General features: G+C 42.1%; 1 protein-coding gene across 1 annotated transcript in view; it reads left to right on the forward strand.

The window, feature by feature from the left end:
* IGSF3 (immunoglobulin superfamily member 3) overlaps window positions 1-12,944 on the forward strand; it is a 132,657-nt gene extending 119,713 nt beyond the window's left edge. The window contains exons 9-10 of the mRNA XM_036768702.1: window positions 5,330-5,761; window positions 9,552-12,944. Coding sequence (XP_036624597.1) covers window positions 5,330-5,761; window positions 9,552-9,802 — 683 coding nt within the window. The 3' untranslated portion in view covers window positions 9,803-12,944. The remainder of the gene's footprint in view (window positions 1-5,329; window positions 5,762-9,551) is intronic.
* The last annotated feature ends 3,865 nt before the right edge of the window (window positions 12,945-16,809 follow it).

A 16,809-nucleotide genomic window follows, 5' to 3' on the forward strand; every position in this document is an offset into this window, starting at 1 on the left:
TAGTGGGAGACAGATGTGCCAATTTAGTGCCTTCTCCATTCCAAATGTTTGTGTGGACTATTTGTGCCCGGCCTGTGGTAGAGCCTTCTGAGCTCATATTGGTCGGATCAGCCACAGTTGGCACACAGTGTACCTTGACCCCAACATATTGATCTCATTTTGGTCCTCTTTGAGAGTGAAGGACAATGACCAACTAACCAGTGGGAGGCAGCATGGCCTAGTGGTCAGGGTGCTGAATTTGGAGACCAGAAGTCCTGGGTCCAGATCTCATTTCTAATAGTTGATGGTTGTGTGACTATTGCCCAATCACTTAACCTGGGGTGGGGTCGCATGTGGTGGGAGGGAGAGGGAGAGAGGAAGAGGTCTTTGGGGGCAGCCTTTTGACTGAGTTCAAGTTTTACAGAACAAGTCCTTTTATCAAGGGGATTTATTTTGCAAAGTTTGGATGCAAAGGGCCACACTTGAGGATCTAGAGGGTCTTATGGCCTCGAGGCTACAGGTTGCCCACCCCTCAGTTAACCTTTCATCAGCTGCAAAATGGAAATCATCATCATCATCATCATCATAATACCTTGGGGCAGCTAGGTGGCGCAGTGAGTAGAGCACCTGCCCTGGAGTCAAGAGGACCTGAGTTCAAATGTGGCCTCAGACACTTGACACATTTACTAGCTGTGTGACCTTGGGCAAGTCACTTAACCCCAATTGTCCTGCCTTCCCCCCTCAACAACAACAAAATAATAATAAAAATGATAATAATACCTTCCTTACAAGGTTGTTGTGAGGCAAAAGTGCAAACATTAAAGCATTTAGAAATATCTTTTAAAATATAATTTTAGTGCCTGAACTGGAAGGGAATACCAGATTGCCTTGGGTCACTGTCATTTGCCATGATAGGAAGAAAGGCCATAGCATGCCAGCTATTTCTGTTTTCCTTTTTCTTTTCTCTCTCTTGGAAGCTACCTGCCAGTCTTGACCTAGAAGGCTAAAGGTCATAAGGTTGTAGATTTAAAAGTAGAAAGGACCTTTCGGGGTTCAGAGGCATTTAGTTTAACATCTGCATTTTATAGGTGAGAAAATTTGAGGTCCAGTGAGGTTAAGTAAGTTCCTCAAAGTCACACCCAAGGTTAGCGGTGAAGCCAGGGCTAGACCTCGAATTTCCAGATTCTTCAGCCCACATACTTTCTATTATTGTATTCTGAATCCTGTAAAATGAAATCCTGACTCTGTGGCTTGGACGCATTCCCCTGGGATTGAGTCTCATGGACCAGCAGTTAACCTAAACTAGGTGGGCTTGGCCAAGCTGCTTGTGCATTTGTTTCCTAAGTACAAGATAAAAGTCATTCTGAAGATCAGGGTTTTTTTCGTTGTTTGGGTGGGTTTTTTTGTTTGTTTGTTACTTTTGATTTGAATATTTTGGTTCAGACCTAAGATTTCAATAATACAAGGAGAATCCTATTGGAGAAACTTCCTCCCTTAGTCTCCTCTGATCTCCTGATAGTCAATACCGTGTCTGTAATTTATTCTTCGAAAGTTGTCTGAGGCACTGAGAAGTTGGATCATATAGCCCTAATGAGGAAGGATTTGGGCTTGAACACAGAGCTTTATTTATCTCTCCCCCTCCCACCTCCATGGAGGGGGGAATAGATATATTTTCATTTAAATACATGCATGTATTATGTGCCTATGTGCATGTGTTTATGCATGCATATACTTAGAACATTTTATTTCTCATTATCATAGCTGTCATAGTGCTTACTATGTGCCAAGCACTGTGCTAAGTGTTTTATAGTTATCATCTCATTTTATCACAACACTGAGGCAAACAGATTAAGTGGCTTGCCCAGAGTCACAGAGCTAGTAAGTGCCTGAAGCTAGACTTGAACTCAGGTCTTCCTGACTCCAGGCTCAGCGCTCAATCCAGTGTACCACCTAGCTACCCCTTATTATCAATTATCATTATCAATAATAGTAGTGTTGTGAGGCCTCATGGTAGAATTGCTGGAGAGCTCACCTCAAAGGCAGGATGACCCGGATTCACTTTCTGCCTCTGACACACATTGGGCAGCCTCGTCCTGAGCAAATATCTTCATCTCTCAGGGTCACAGGTAAGGTTCTAAGGCTGTAACTTACAGAGTAGGTGCTGATTTGTGTTAGTAGAGGGAGATTCCTCACTGGGTGTTCCTTACACTGATGAAATCCCAGCGCCTGGCATTCTTCTCCTCCTTACTAAGTGTGCATAGACACATATGTATGGGTGTATGTTTGTATACATTTATACACACACACACACACACACACATACACACACATATACACATATATATACATATATATACACATATATATGAATGTATGTGTATATATATATATGTAAAGCCATGTGTGTACATGTGTATATGTATACATGGTATATAGTGTATATATTTACTTTCTCAGTATATATCATTTGTGTTGTGTACATGAGAACATGGGTATGTAGAACCCATGGTGGGTTTAAAAACACATTACATATGTGTATGTGTGTATATATATCCATAGATGTAGATATATGCATGCCCATGTCATAGTTCCTACCTTCAGAGAGCCTATATTATAAATGTCATGGATTGATTTCCTGCAGTCATTAGGAGGAAGAACTAAAAAACCACACCAGACACTTGACTACAACTAAATGGGAATATGTCATGACTACACACACTCCTGGAAGGTGATGGTGCTAAAAGATGTGTATCTTGTGCATTGTGGGCTGCAGTGGGGGAGGGGGCGCCATTTTTCTGCAGCATTTTCTCCTCTGTAGGGTTGAGGCTGAGACAAAGAAAAGGAAGGGGGGCTTGCCGACTCCCCCCCAGCTCCCCTTGGTGGGGAGGCTGGGAGTATAGTAGGCAGGGATTCACTCAGGCAGGAGAGAGGTAGAAGAGGACAGGAAGTCAGCAGAAAACAGTGGGCCAAGGAGAGCTGAAAGGTTGTCTGAACTCTTTGGTGGTGGGGAGGCCGCCTTTCCCTTTCCCACATCAAATTTCACCTAACTTCAGCAGACCTTTATTAACACCCTTGTGGAGCTGGGGGTACAAGATTAGTGTAACCTAGTTCCCCTACTCAGGCAGTGGGGAATGAAGCATGGTCATAAACCAACATAATAAGAGACTAATGGGGCAAAGAATAGACCCAAGCAAATTGATCTAGAGAAATGTAAGGAGAGAACCACCATGTGCAGGGGGAGGGAGGACGATCAGGGGAGAATCCTATGCAGAAGGTGAAGGAAGAGGAGGATTCCAAAAAGTGGAAATGAGGAGGGAGTGCATTCTAGGAGTGGTGTACAGCCTTGGCAAATGCACAGAGGCAAGAGATGGTGTCTGTTGAGTTCAGGGAACAGCTGTGGGCCAGTTTGCCAGGAACATTTTATTTTATTTTTAATCAGTTAATTTATTTTTAGTTTTCAACATTCACTTCCATAAGTTTTAAATTTTCTCCCCTTCCCTCCCCAAGACAGCCTGCAATCTGATATAGGCTCTGCATATACATTCCTATTAAACATATTCTCACATTAGTCACGTAGTATAGAAGAATTAGAATGAATGAGAGAAACCATGAGAAAGAAAACAAATAAACAAACAAACAAAAAGAAACTAGTCTGCTTCACTCTACATTCAGACTCCCTAATTCTTTCTCTGGATGTGGATGGCGTTTTCCATCCTGAGTCCTTTGGAGTTGTTTTAGGTCCTTGCATTGCTGAGATGGGCCAAATCTAACAAAGTCAGTTCTCGCACACTGTGGCTATTACTGTGTACGGTGTTCTCCTGGCTCTGCTCACTTCACTCAGCATCAGTTCATATACATCTTTCCATGCCTGGAACATTTTGACTTGGCTGTCCTTTCCATTGTTGCTTCTGTTCCTTCCCCCTTCTGCGTAACAATGTACAGTTAGATGAAACCAGCTGACACCTTGTGTCCAAGAATGTTTGCATCGGTCCACGTTGTAGTGAACCATCTCTCTACCAAGAAAATGGAGATGTGTTTCCTCCTCAGTCTTCTGGAGCTGGAGCTGGATTGTCAAGGGCGTTGAAAGCCAGGCTAAAGAGTTTATATTTTATCCTTCAGGCCATAGGGAGCCGCAGAAAGTTTTCAAAGAAGGGAATGACTTTTGGCATGACAGGAAATCCATCAACTAAGAATTTTGAGGTGGCGTATTAGGTCCCCCAGGAGACTTACTATATATTCTCCTAGGACCTAGCACAGCTCTTAAATAATACTGAGATGGGCAGCTAGGTAGGACAGTGAACAGAGTATGGGGCCTGGAATCAGGAGGATGTGAGTTGAAATCCAGCCTCTTACTAGCTTTTTGACACTTACCAGCTGTTTGACCCTGGGCAAGTCACTTAACCCTGATTGCCTCAAAAAAAAAATAATCCTGGGAAATCTACATGAGCTGCTTGGGGGATTTCAGGCTGTCAACTCCAGGGTTTCATATTGCTGAATGGTTTTAGTAATTCTCTCCTCAACAGAACCCTTCTCCTTCTGACAGTTGATAGTGCCCTGTTCTCCCTACCATCCATATGTGGAAGGGACACTGAAGTTCCAGGTGTGCTAAGGGATTTGGAGGGTTTGGGCATAGGCTCACGCAAACCCTGGGAACCCTGGCTTTGTGTCCATCTCAGATCTCCAATAGGCATTTGTTTAAAACTTAAAACAATAATTTGGGGAATACTACCATTTGATGCTAATCTAAAATGTCTTTTAAAAACCTATTATTATTAATTTCAATTAATTTATTATTAGGAATTTTAATTCTGGGACACTTTGCACAAGTACTTGATAGAGAACAGTGTCAAAAATAAGTCTTTCACGGGACCTTGGAAGTGAACTATTGGTCTTATTTATACCCACCCACTTCTCCATTGGATCTGTGATCTCATCAATTGGGAAAATTCGCTTCCATGATACAGATTGCAGCCTATCCTTGCCTACCCATCCTATGCCCAAAGGAGCCTAATTAATATTATTTTTGACCAGTCAGGCTGAGGAGGAGACAAGTTGTATATGATGGTAAGTCGTCTGACTGGAACACCTCTCAGCATCAGTTGTAGGTCTGCCACTCTTGGATTAGGGTAAGAAGTGTTGGCTGATAGGTTCAGATGGATGTCTAGACAGAATGTCTGTATAAGGAAGAGGCCAGCACAGGCTGTATTGTACTAATGCTCAGCAAGCCTACCTTTTGGTCATGGATACTTGGGGAGGAGTAGCTCATTCACCCATTGTTACCCCTGTTCAAGCAAAGCCATAATGAGTCTTCTTTCTGTATTCTTTCTTTCCAAATTTCCCTCCCCGCCAGATGCCACGCTGCAAGTGGACACCGTTGTACCCAACGTCACAGTGCCAGAGAAGTCCCCTTTCCAACTGGACTGCAACATCTTATCCCGTTCAAGTCAGGACTCCCGCTTTGCAGTTGCCTGGTATGCTCTCAGGACTAAAGCAGGAGGAAAGAAAGGCAGCATGCTGGAGGATGAGGAAATAGAGCGGAAGGCCATGCTAAGTGTGGGCCCCGACGCCATCTTTGGCCCTGAGGGCAATCACTGGGAGGGCAGGCTCCGGTTCCAGAGACTTTCACCCGTGCTCTATCGGTTGACGGTCTTGCAAGCAGATCCCAGTGACACAGGCAACTACTCCTGCCGAGTGGAAGAATGGCTGTCCAACCCTCAGAAAGAGTGGTATCGACTCACTGAGGAGGAATCTGGCCCAATTGGCATCCAAGTTCTTGACACAGGTGAGCCCTTAGTGTGGCCAGAGAGTGTGAGCTTTCAAACTCTACTTGGTAGGAAAATGGAAAAATCCACTCACTGTTTGCAAGTCTACAGATTGGTCCTAGGAATTTGTTAGGCACTAGGTACTGGGAGAGAACACACAGTTGAATGATAAGGTTTCATTCCTGTCTTCAGAGAGTTTACAGTGTAGAAGGAAGGCTGAGATAGAGATAAACACCTATATTGTACACTAGAACAGTGGTTCTCAAAGTGTGGTTCCAGGCACCCCAAGGGTCCCAAAGGCCCTTTCAGGGGTCAAAAGTTCAAAACTTTCCATAATAATATGAAGAGTTTAAAATTTCTAATATGTTGTTGTTTAATCATTTTTAGTCATGTCCAACTCTTTGTGAACTTATTTGAGGGTTTTCTTGGCAAAGGTACTGGATTGATTTGCCATTTCCTTCTCCAGCTCATTTTACAGATGAGGAAACTGAGGCAAACAGGGTTAAGTAACTTGCCCAGGGTCACAAAGCTAATCAGTGGCTGAGGCCAGATTTGAACTCAGGAAAACGAGTCTTCCTGAGTCCAGGCCCAGTACACTATCCACTGTGGCACCTAGCTGCCCTGAAATTTCTAATATAGTAAGTGTCAATAGATAGAGTCCGCATATATAAAAGCTCTTTGAGGGAGAAAGGTGGGTCTTCAATAATTTAATTAATAAATAATTATTAATACTCATAAATAAATATCAAATATTATTATAAATAAATCGCATAAATAATGAATTAATAATTGATGTAGAGGGGTCCTGTAACCCCAGAGTTTGAACATTTCTGCCTATCCCAGAATAATAGTGCATTAAAAAGTAAAAGTCCTATTCGAAGGTTTGAGGAAGGAATGGGGCTTATTCATTCTCAGAGGATGCTCATTAATAGGGTTTGGCCAATTTATAGAGTCAGTCCCTTAGGCTAAATGGAATCTTCCCTAAAGCCTTGCCATTATCACATCGTTGTATTGCAGTGGAGCTTAGAATACTGTTATAAATCACATTCCCAAGCTCCAAGGTCTAGAGATGAAACGGAGGGGACACTCACCTTCTTTGTCTTGAGTTGGCAAGTGCTCTGATGTTAGGGAGCCAATAGGAAGAGGTTATACATATACCACCCTCATCCCTCTTGATCCTGGATCTTTTTGTGTGGCGCTTGTTTCTGGGAGAGTGGGTCAAGTGGAAGGATGCATTCGGAGAGATTAGGTGGGTTTTGCTTAGGTGCTTGGGATTTAAGAAGAGGGGCTCACAGAATGGAAGGATAATTACCGTAAAATAGATTTTCACAATTTCCCTGTACCTTCACCTCATCAGTTAAATACCGTTTGTCTTGGTAAGCGATTGCTACAGGAAGAGAGACCTGGGAGGGTACTTGTATCCAGTTATGTGTTGCAACAAGGCCAACAGAAGGAACGCTGGTTTTTAATGGGCCATCTGTTGGGACACAGAAGTAATGTTGGAATTACAGTATACTTGGTAATGGGATTTGTACAACAAATTTGGGATTTGCCTGCAGTTCAAGCATCTTGCTTGAACCAGCATCTACTGCCTCCTTCCCAACAAGACTCTGCTCACAAGTAATCGTGGAGCTGATTGACTCAAATCCCATCTCCTTTTGCTTTCCTGATCCTCCCTGTTGAAGGTTATAATGAGCAATGAAGTAGAAAACAGGCATTCAGAGAGAAAGAACAGAGCCCTGGGTAATCTACAGACTGTATAGTCACCTGGTGAACAGTCTACCTGCCAAACGACCCAAATTAAAAGGGAAGTGTTTGGGAACATGTCGGTTTTTCATATTGTTCTTTGTTCATTTTCATAGATAGAGCACTTACTGTTTTCCAGGAACCGTGCTATTCGACACCCCATGGAAGAACAAACAAAAGCAAAATGTTACTTACCGTCAAGGAGCTTATATTCTAATGAGAGAAGACAAGTCAGCAGTCATTTATTAAGTGCCTACTATGTGCTAGGCACTGTTTTAAGCATTGAGGATACAAAGAAAGGCAAAAATAACAGTCCTTCCCTTCAGGGAACTCACAGTCTGATTGGGGGCAGGGGTACCATGAAAACAGCTATCCACATACAATTAATATTCAGGATAAATTGGAAATAATCACCGAGGGTAGACATTAGCACCACTTTGGATGACAGTGAAAGGGTCCTTGTAGAAGGTGGGGTTTTAACTGAGATATGAAGCCAGGAGAGAGGAGGAGGGAGAGGATTCCATGCACGGAGCCAGCCAGTGAAAATGTCCAGAGTTGGGAGTGTTGTGTACGAGGATCAGAAACCTGGAGTAGATGAAGGGGAGTAAGGTGTAAGGAGACTGGGAAGGGATGGAGGGGCCAGGTTATGGAAAAGAGCTGGAAAGCAAAGGGAAGCAGGAGGGAGGAAAGGGTACAGTCAAGACAATGAACCTCGCCATCAGGAGAGTGGGGCCTCAGGGTGGAGGTTTCATAAACGAATGGAACAATTAGAAAGGACTTCTGAGATCACTCAGCTCAACTTCCCCGCCTTGTTTTCTTTATGAAAAAACCGAAACCCAGAAAAGTTACAGCTTGCCTAACTCTCAAAACTAGTTATTGGTAGAGCCTGCATTTAGAACTCGGAACTCTTGACTTCCGCACCAGTCAGTTTTTTGAGTTCAAATTACAGTGTGCCAGAAATGAGTTTCATGAGTAATTTAAAAGGCTAGAGGTTTTTTTTACCCAGTGATAGAAAAATAGGATCCTATGGAAATGAGTGGGCCCCACAGTCCGGTTTGCTGGCAACATAGAGAGTGCATGTTGGGGAAAATTAGAAATAAGGCTAGTCCTAAATTTTCGTCCTAAATGGCAGCCCCATTCAGTCCAGCCAGCCAGGATCCATAACTTCCTAAACCCAGCTATGGTCCGGGTCCACTAATATAAAATGTACATATTAACATGCATGACTGTCTCAACCCTAAGACAGTCTGCAAACTCCCAGATGGAAAAATATTGGCAGTGCTCTTGAAGTATCTCCTGGGACAGTAAATCACCTTAAGGAAAGGATCTAAGAGAAACTTGTGGGATAGAAGAAATGACTTATCTCTGGGAAGGGTCTTCCAGAGCTGGGGATGAATGGCATAGGCCTGCCCCACTGAAGCTTATGCACCCAGACCTTGAGTTCATCCGTGTGCCTTCCATTGCCCCCAGTCTGCTTTCTTCAGGTCATGTGCGGCAACAGACATCCTGTGGATGCTTTAGCAAATGCAAAATGCTAATGGTAATGTAACTGGCAGTGGTTATGATGCAGACATTATCTCCTGCAAGCCTGTTCTCAGGAGCTTGGAGGATGAATGAGCATCCAAATCCCAGAGGATGACTCTTCTATCCCACTGCTAGAGCTAAGTGCAAAAGAATATGAAAAATATGACTGTGCAGGAAGTGTAGATGGAGTTGGAATCAATTGCTTTAGCATAATAAATATTATTAGTGCATAATCAATAACATCCATGTCCTTGCTTTAGCATTGCAAACAGTAATCATGGTTAGTGATGGAAATGGGGGGAGGGGAGGCTTGCTCTGTGAGTAACTGCCACTGGATTTGGAAAAGGGCTTGTCACTGAGTAACAGGTAAGTCATTCTTGACCTCCCCCGCCATTAGTGGATGCAGAAAAAAAAATACACAGAGGGAGGTGTAGGAGCTCTGCCACATGGTTTCCGTTTGTCTGAGTACTGACTTTGGTAACCGATGAGGATCAGACTTCCATGCCTTTTACTGATTCTTCTCTTGCCACTGCCTTTCAGGGTCCACACTCCAGTCCATCATATGCTCCAACGATGCCCTCTTCTACTTTGTGTTCTTCTACCCCTTCCCCATCGTCGGCATTTTGATCATCACCATCTTACTGGTCCGTTTCAAGGGTAGGAACTCTAGCAAGAACTCTGAAGGCAAGAATGGAGTGCCCTTGCTGTGGATTAAAGAACCTCATCTTAACTATTCCCCAACTTGCTTGGAGCCTCCTGTTCTCAGCATCCACCCAGGAACCATAGACTAACGGGAAGACTGGGGCGGATGTGGCACATCAAGGAGCAGATGGATCTCTATTGCTTCCGTTCCTCTGTCTGTACATTTCGTACTGTAGGACAGCAGCCGCTAGACTCTGGAGTCCCCTGCCTAGAGGGTTTTCAGACTTGAAAAGTTTTATAAAATCCCCCAGCCAGTGACAGAGATAGACACTTGTTGCTGGCACCCAGCAGAGCCCCTCTGCTCTTTATTTCCGTTGCCTGGCTAGTTACTCTGGTTCTGATGTTATAACCCTACTGTTAGAGATTTCTTCTTGGAACATAGTGAGTACTTCCTGGAGCCACTTTGACTGATTAACTTATGGTATTCTTTGATGGTTGTCATAGGGGTTTGTTTGTGGGGGTTTTCGGTCCAGATTTTAAAATCACTTTGGTTCAGCCTTTTTGAATGGATGGAACCCCCTCACCCCCAACTGATTGCAAAAATAACCAAGTACTATGGACTGATGAGGGGCCTTTTTTGAGACTTTCTTTTGCACATTTTTTAAAAGCTACCCCTGAATCAAAATATTCCAAGCTGTTTTACTTGCATAAAAATATTTGAAAGTGGTGTGTAGCACAGGCCCAATTTGTATTTTTTTTTTCCCTTCAGCCCAGCCCAGAGTGGTTTGAATCACTTTGTAGTCAAGATGAAAGCCTCAAATTTTACTTCAAAGGACCATGTGCATAGAAGAGAAAAGGAGTACTGCGGAAGCCCATTAGGAGCAGATGTTGACTTGCTAATTTGCCTATCAGACCAAAAAGGCTTCACCAGGAGTTTGCCCCCAAAAAAAGACTTGGACAAGGAGGTCAAAGTTCAACAATACTCCTCCAAAGTAACAGAAGGAGAGCTGTTTTCCATTCATTTTTATCAGTTAGTAGATTAGAGAGGAAAGGAAAATTGCTCGATTCCCATTGGTTTGGTCACTGGAAGATGGCAGTGACCTTGGAGTGCATGAGACCTTAGTTTATAATGCTTTGCCAGGCCTTTAAGGAGGCCAAGCATATGGTGAGCCAGGAGCCAGGCTCTAATGAGGCAGCGCATATTGTAGCAAGTCAGTAGATGGCGGGCACTAGGGACTCCCACCAATCAGATTTGTTGAGAGTGGGAGATTGAGAGGAGAGGGGAAGGATTTCCTAGGCTTGAAATTGGTGAATAATAACCACCATCCATTCCTAAATAAGTGATTTGAACCTCCAAGAAATAGGCGTTGCTTTTGGCTATCATTAATCTTTCTTCCTATGTCCTATCTTCAGAAAAATGTTGTCTGGGATTGAGGGAAGAGGAGAATTATCCAGTATGCGCTAGTATAAGTTTTTAGTAGCTTGAGTACCTTGGCTTTTTCTAGTCTTAGTGGGAAAGGAGCCAGTGCCATTGTCTGTGGATGCTTTTCTTCCTTACCCACTTAGATCTTTTTTTTTTTAATAGTTTTAGACTTGTCATTTAGCAGTACCTTGGACTTTTGTCCCCTGGCCCAATCCTTGAGTCTTCCTGTTGAGAAAGGTTAATTCTTTAGAGCCTCCTAGACGTGACCTGGGATGATGCTACCACCATTGCTTTGCTACTCTGGGTCATCAGTATAGTAAAGATAAGGGGGGCTCAATTACTTTTCCTCCTCTGTCCCTCCCCCCTTTTCATGAAGATGTTTGTTTCCAGACTTTTTCTTCACCTGTTTAACTTGACCAACAGTGCCAGGTGGTGGTGGCAGCCCCCAGCTGGTCCAAATCTCAAACCCCAGAGTAGCCCCCAGTCTGGAGGAACCCCATCTCTCCCACCTTGTGACCTTGACACTCTACCCTCTCTCGACCCCCCAGATCACGCTATATGTTGAAACTGAACTCTCACAAGTTTCCTAGAACTCTAGCCTAAACTAGGAGAAGGATCCAGAGGATAGATAGCTGAGGAACTTTCAGGCCACACCAGGCTTGACTCCAGCCCTCAGGGTGGTCCCAGGAGTCTCAGCATTTTTGTGTAGGGAGCAGTGTGTTCATTAGATGCTTTTCACCTGTTTTTCTGCTAAACCACCTGCAGTGAGGTGATCAGCCTAGTAGTCGTTTTTTTTCCGACAGCCTGGCATGACCAGGGCTGGTTAGCACCAGCCATACCAGTACTCTACCTTCAGAGAACACCTAGGCACTGCCACCTTAATCATCCTGGCTGCCTAACCCTCTTCCTTTGGCTTATTTTTATTATCTACTCTATCAGCATTTCGAACATATGGCATTATCTCAGTTGTCATTGTGTTGGGAAACGAAACAGTCTTTGGGAATTTGTATTTCTTGCCACCTCTATTTCATTTCAGGGCAGGTGACTCCCTACTAGAAGGAGCCAGAATAGACTGGAGGCGGGTGGGGAAAGACTCACTTTTTCTGTCTGAAAGGGAAAGGTGCCATAGGGTGGGATGGGTGAGCTGTTTCTTTCCAAGATGTTCGTGGTAACTCGGAAGGAAGCCACCTCAAGCTGATTGGCGCTTAGATGAAGGGAGAAGATGCTACATGGCACAAAGCGTGTCAAATTCATCATAAGAAATCTTCTATTGAAAAAGAAACCGAAGCCAGTATTTTATGATGATGCTGTTTTTTCCTTCTGTATGTATTTCATCACCCAGGGATGTCATCAAAGGGTGAACTTGGCCTTTTGCCCAGGACTCTCCCTATGGCCGTTTCCATGGGAATGGTTTGCTTTCTGTGGACCTTAAGACAAATGGTCAAATGGCGCCCTCCAGTGGCCCCAGTCCTTCATTTCACATTGTTTTCTGGGGCTTTGTCCCTCCCTGGTCCCAAGGAGGAAAAACAGCTTTGATCTATTGTTAAGTAACCTTTGGTATAAATGCAATATTAATGATGGCGCATTTATGAAACAACTACACTGTGCTAGGCCCTTTGAAGGGACACAGACAAGATGAAGACCTTCTTCACCAGGGTGTTTCTATAAAAAGTTTTATTATTCTTTCCAAACAACGGTTCTTCTGCATTAACTTGAGTTGGAGCAAAAAGGAGGGGAGGAAGGACATTGCCCATGCATGATGTGGAAAGCTGTTGGATTTTTTTTTTAAGAAAACTATTTGTATGATGTTGCACTAAAAATGTTTTATAAACACTTCAGAGACCTGTAGTAAATTATGTTGAAAATATGACTTTCTATTTACTTTGTTTGATGTTCTTTTGTTTCAACTTCAAGACTCTCTCCAGTTGACCCTTCCACATCGTGACTTTCCCCATCGAGGCTTCGACATATCACGGGTCGGCATAAGAAATTAAATGGGAATTTTTGGGGAGTTTGCGGAAGTCACAGATAACACGTGAAGGCTAGCAGATAACATGGAAAAGGTTTAGAAACTCAGAAATGCATTTTATATATATTTCACCATATTTTATCATTTAATACCATAATAATTCAGACTTCTTCTCTGGAAGAATATTTTATGCATATTTCCCACTTTGCAGGGGTGCCATGCCCCTAGTCCCTGCGATGTGGAAGGGATAACTGCAGCCTCTGACCCCTCCATCTCCAGGAGCAAGCTCTGGGCTCCCGAATCTGTAATTCTTAGTACCGGTAGAAAGAGCATTGAAACAAGGAGTCAAAAGACTTGGATTCCAATCCTATTTGTCCACTCAACTTGTGATTTTGAGTAAGCCTGCTCTGTCCATGAGTTTCCTTGTCTACCCAAAACAGGTTAAAGTGGTTAAAAATAAAAACAAAAAACTTCTATGGTGGTAAAATATGTGATCACACATCTCTTACAGGTTGGTTGTGATGAGGTATGTATAAAGACCTGGTAAAGATAAAGATAAAGATTTAGAAACAAGCTGCTATCAAGATTGAGGCTTTGGTTGTCCTGACCTAGTTCATGGAGAGTAGGACAAACACCAGATTCAAGTTTTAAATGGCCAGCTTCTAGATTTCAAAGAGCAAGTGTATGGGGGATGGAGGAGTTTCTTCTGGACCCTGAATAAATCAGGAAAAAAGGCCGGACATACAAGAGCAGAGAATATGCATTACTGGGTTCCTGACTTTTTAGTCTTTCTCCTGGCATCATGTCTCTGGCTTATTTTTTTGGGTATGAGGCATTTGTGTTACCTCTAAAGTGGGAAGGACAAACATCAAACTCAACAGCAGTTCAAAGACAATAATTTAAAAAAAAAAGAACATTTCCATCTACATAGCACAGCATGAAGAGAGGACTCAATATAAAACCATGAATTTCCATTTCAGACTTTTTTTAAAACTATGTAATATATACTACACATCATTTTCAAAGCTATCCTGCTTTTCTGTGCTTCCTTCTAAGTTTTCTTTTGTTCTTTCTTTGCTGTGTACTTTTTTTTCTTCCTCTCCACCCCATCCTAGAGAAGGCTACAATTAAACACAAATACACACACACACACACACACACACACACACACACACTATACATACGTCTATTAGTTCTCTGGAGGTTATTCATAGGTCCTTTGAAGTTGGACCTATGTAGTTTGTTTCTGATACTCAATCAGGGGTGGGGAACCTGCAGCCTTGAGGCCAGATGTGGCCCTCTAGCTCCTCAAGTGTGGCTTTTTGAATCCAAACTTCACAGAACAAATCCTAAAGGGATTTGTTCTGTGAAGTTTGGATTCAGTCAAAGGGTTGTACGTGAGGACCTAGAGGGACACGTGTGGCCTTGAAGCCACAGGTTCCCCACCCCTGCTCAAGATGAATTAGTCCCTCAAAGTTTTTCTTAGGACAATATTTCTGTTACCATGTACAACAATCTTTTGGTGCCACTCATTTCACTTTTAATTATTTCATGCAAATCTTTCCATGTTTTTCCAAAATCAACCAGCTCCTCATTTCTCATAGCACGGTACCATTCCATCACAATTACATATTCAACCTGGTTAGCCATTCCCTAAATGAAGGGCATCTGTTGTTTTAGCCAGTCTGATAATTTTAAGATGATATCTCAAAGTTGTTTTAATTTGCGTTTCTCTATTCAAAAATGATTTAGAGCATTTTTTCATATGATTACATATAGTTTTGATTTCTTCATCGAAAAACTTTGTCTTTTGTCCTTTGACCATTTATCAGTTGGGGAATGACTCATATTCTTATGTATTTGGCAAAATTCTTTATGTAGTTGAGAAATGAGACCTTTATCTAAGAGACTATCTATATAATTCTCCTCCAATTTTTTGCCTTCCTTCTGATCTTAGATACATTGGTTTTATTTGTACAAAAACTTTTTAATGTAATTGAAATTACCCATTTTACATCTCACAGTGCTCCCTATCTCTTGTTTATTCATAAATTCTTCTCCTACCCATAAGTCTGATAGGTAATATGTTTCTATGCCCAATTTCTGCCAGACTGCTTTCCAGCTTTTCCAGTAATTTTTTAACCAAACAATGAATTCTTACCTCCAAAACTTAAATCTTTACATTTGTTAAACACAAGGTTATTATAATCTTTTATTACTGTGTGTTGTATGTCTACTCTTTTCCCGTGATCTGCCTTTCTGTTTCTTAGCCAGTACCAGATAGTTTTGATAATTACTGCTTTATAATATATTTTAACAGGGGTAGTGAACCTTCAGCCTAGAGACCACGTGTGGCCTCAAAGCCACAGGTTCCTCACCCCTGGTTTACGATCTGGTACTGCTAAACTTCCTTTACATTTTTTTTCATTTTCTTTGAAATTCTTGACTTTTTGTTCTTCCAAATGAATTTTATCATTTTGTTCTAAATCAGTAAAATAACTTTTAGTAATTTAATCAGGATGGTATTGAATAGATTAGTTAGGTAAAATTATCATTTTTATTATATTGGCTTTGCCTACCCATGAACAATTAATATTTCTCCAGTCATTTAAACCTGACTTTATTTGTATAAAATTTATATGAAGAATATTTTATAATGTATATATAGTTCCTGGGTCTGTTTTGGCAGGTGTACTCTCAAGTATTTGATACTGTCCACTGTTATTTTAAATGGGGTATCTCATACAATCTCTTCTTGCAGGGTTTTGTCGGTGATATATAAAAATGCTGGTGATTTACATGGGCTTATTTTATAACCTACTATTTGCTAAAATTATTGTTTCAACTAACTTTTTAGTTGAATCTGATCCATGTTCTTCCTAAACTGTTACTCCCAGAACCGAACCCCGTACTCAGATGTGCCCTGACCAGGACAGCAGGACTAACCCCTTCCTTGTTCTGGACACTGTGCCTCTGTCAACACAGCTTAAGCCTGCAATAGAGTTGGGGTTGGCTTGAGGTTTTCTGTTTTGGTGCCATCTTACAGTGTTCACTCATATTAAGTTTTTAGTCCACAAAACCCCCTCAAATTTTTTTCGCACCAGTTACTATATAGCCATGTTTTCCCTGTATTGTGCTTGTGAAGTTAGATCTTCAAACCCAAATGTAGAGTTTGGGATTTATCCTTACTGAATCTCACTTTATTAGATTCAGCCCTTTGAAGACTTTATGGATCATGATTCTGGCCTAAGTCAATGGTCTATGACTTTCAGAATCTATCCTCTTTTTTTTTCCTTAATTGGTACATTTGCCCCTCTCTGGCCCTGAAGTATCTCTCCTTCTATACAGTCTTTAAAATGGTCATCCAAGGAGGGTCCCCTCTCAGTAACCTGGGATGCACTTCATCTGAGCTTAGTGCTGGAATTCATTGAGGAGTAGCCAAGTGCTCACATCTCTTTCATCTTGAATTTCAACTCCATGCTTACTATTTTTGAATGAATGGATGGATGGATGAAAAAGCACTTATTAAGCAGCTATTGTGTACCAGATGCTGTTAAGTGCTGGGAATACAAATATTAGAAAAGAGCCCTTGTCCTCAAGGAATTTATATTTTTTTTTTAAAAAAAGGAAATAACACATCATGATCAGGGAGGATGTTTTATCCTGGGGAAGAAGAGGTAAGTGAGGTTACAGTGATGGTGAAATGGCCTGGGTGGATGGTTGGATGGGAGGCTGATGTCTAAGACTAGCATGTAGATACAGTG

This window comes from Trichosurus vulpecula, chromosome 7, assembly GCF_011100635.1.
Source record: "Trichosurus vulpecula isolate mTriVul1 chromosome 7, mTriVul1.pri, whole genome shotgun sequence".
Classification (NCBI taxonomy): Eukaryota; Metazoa; Chordata; class Mammalia; order Diprotodontia; family Phalangeridae; genus Trichosurus; species Trichosurus vulpecula.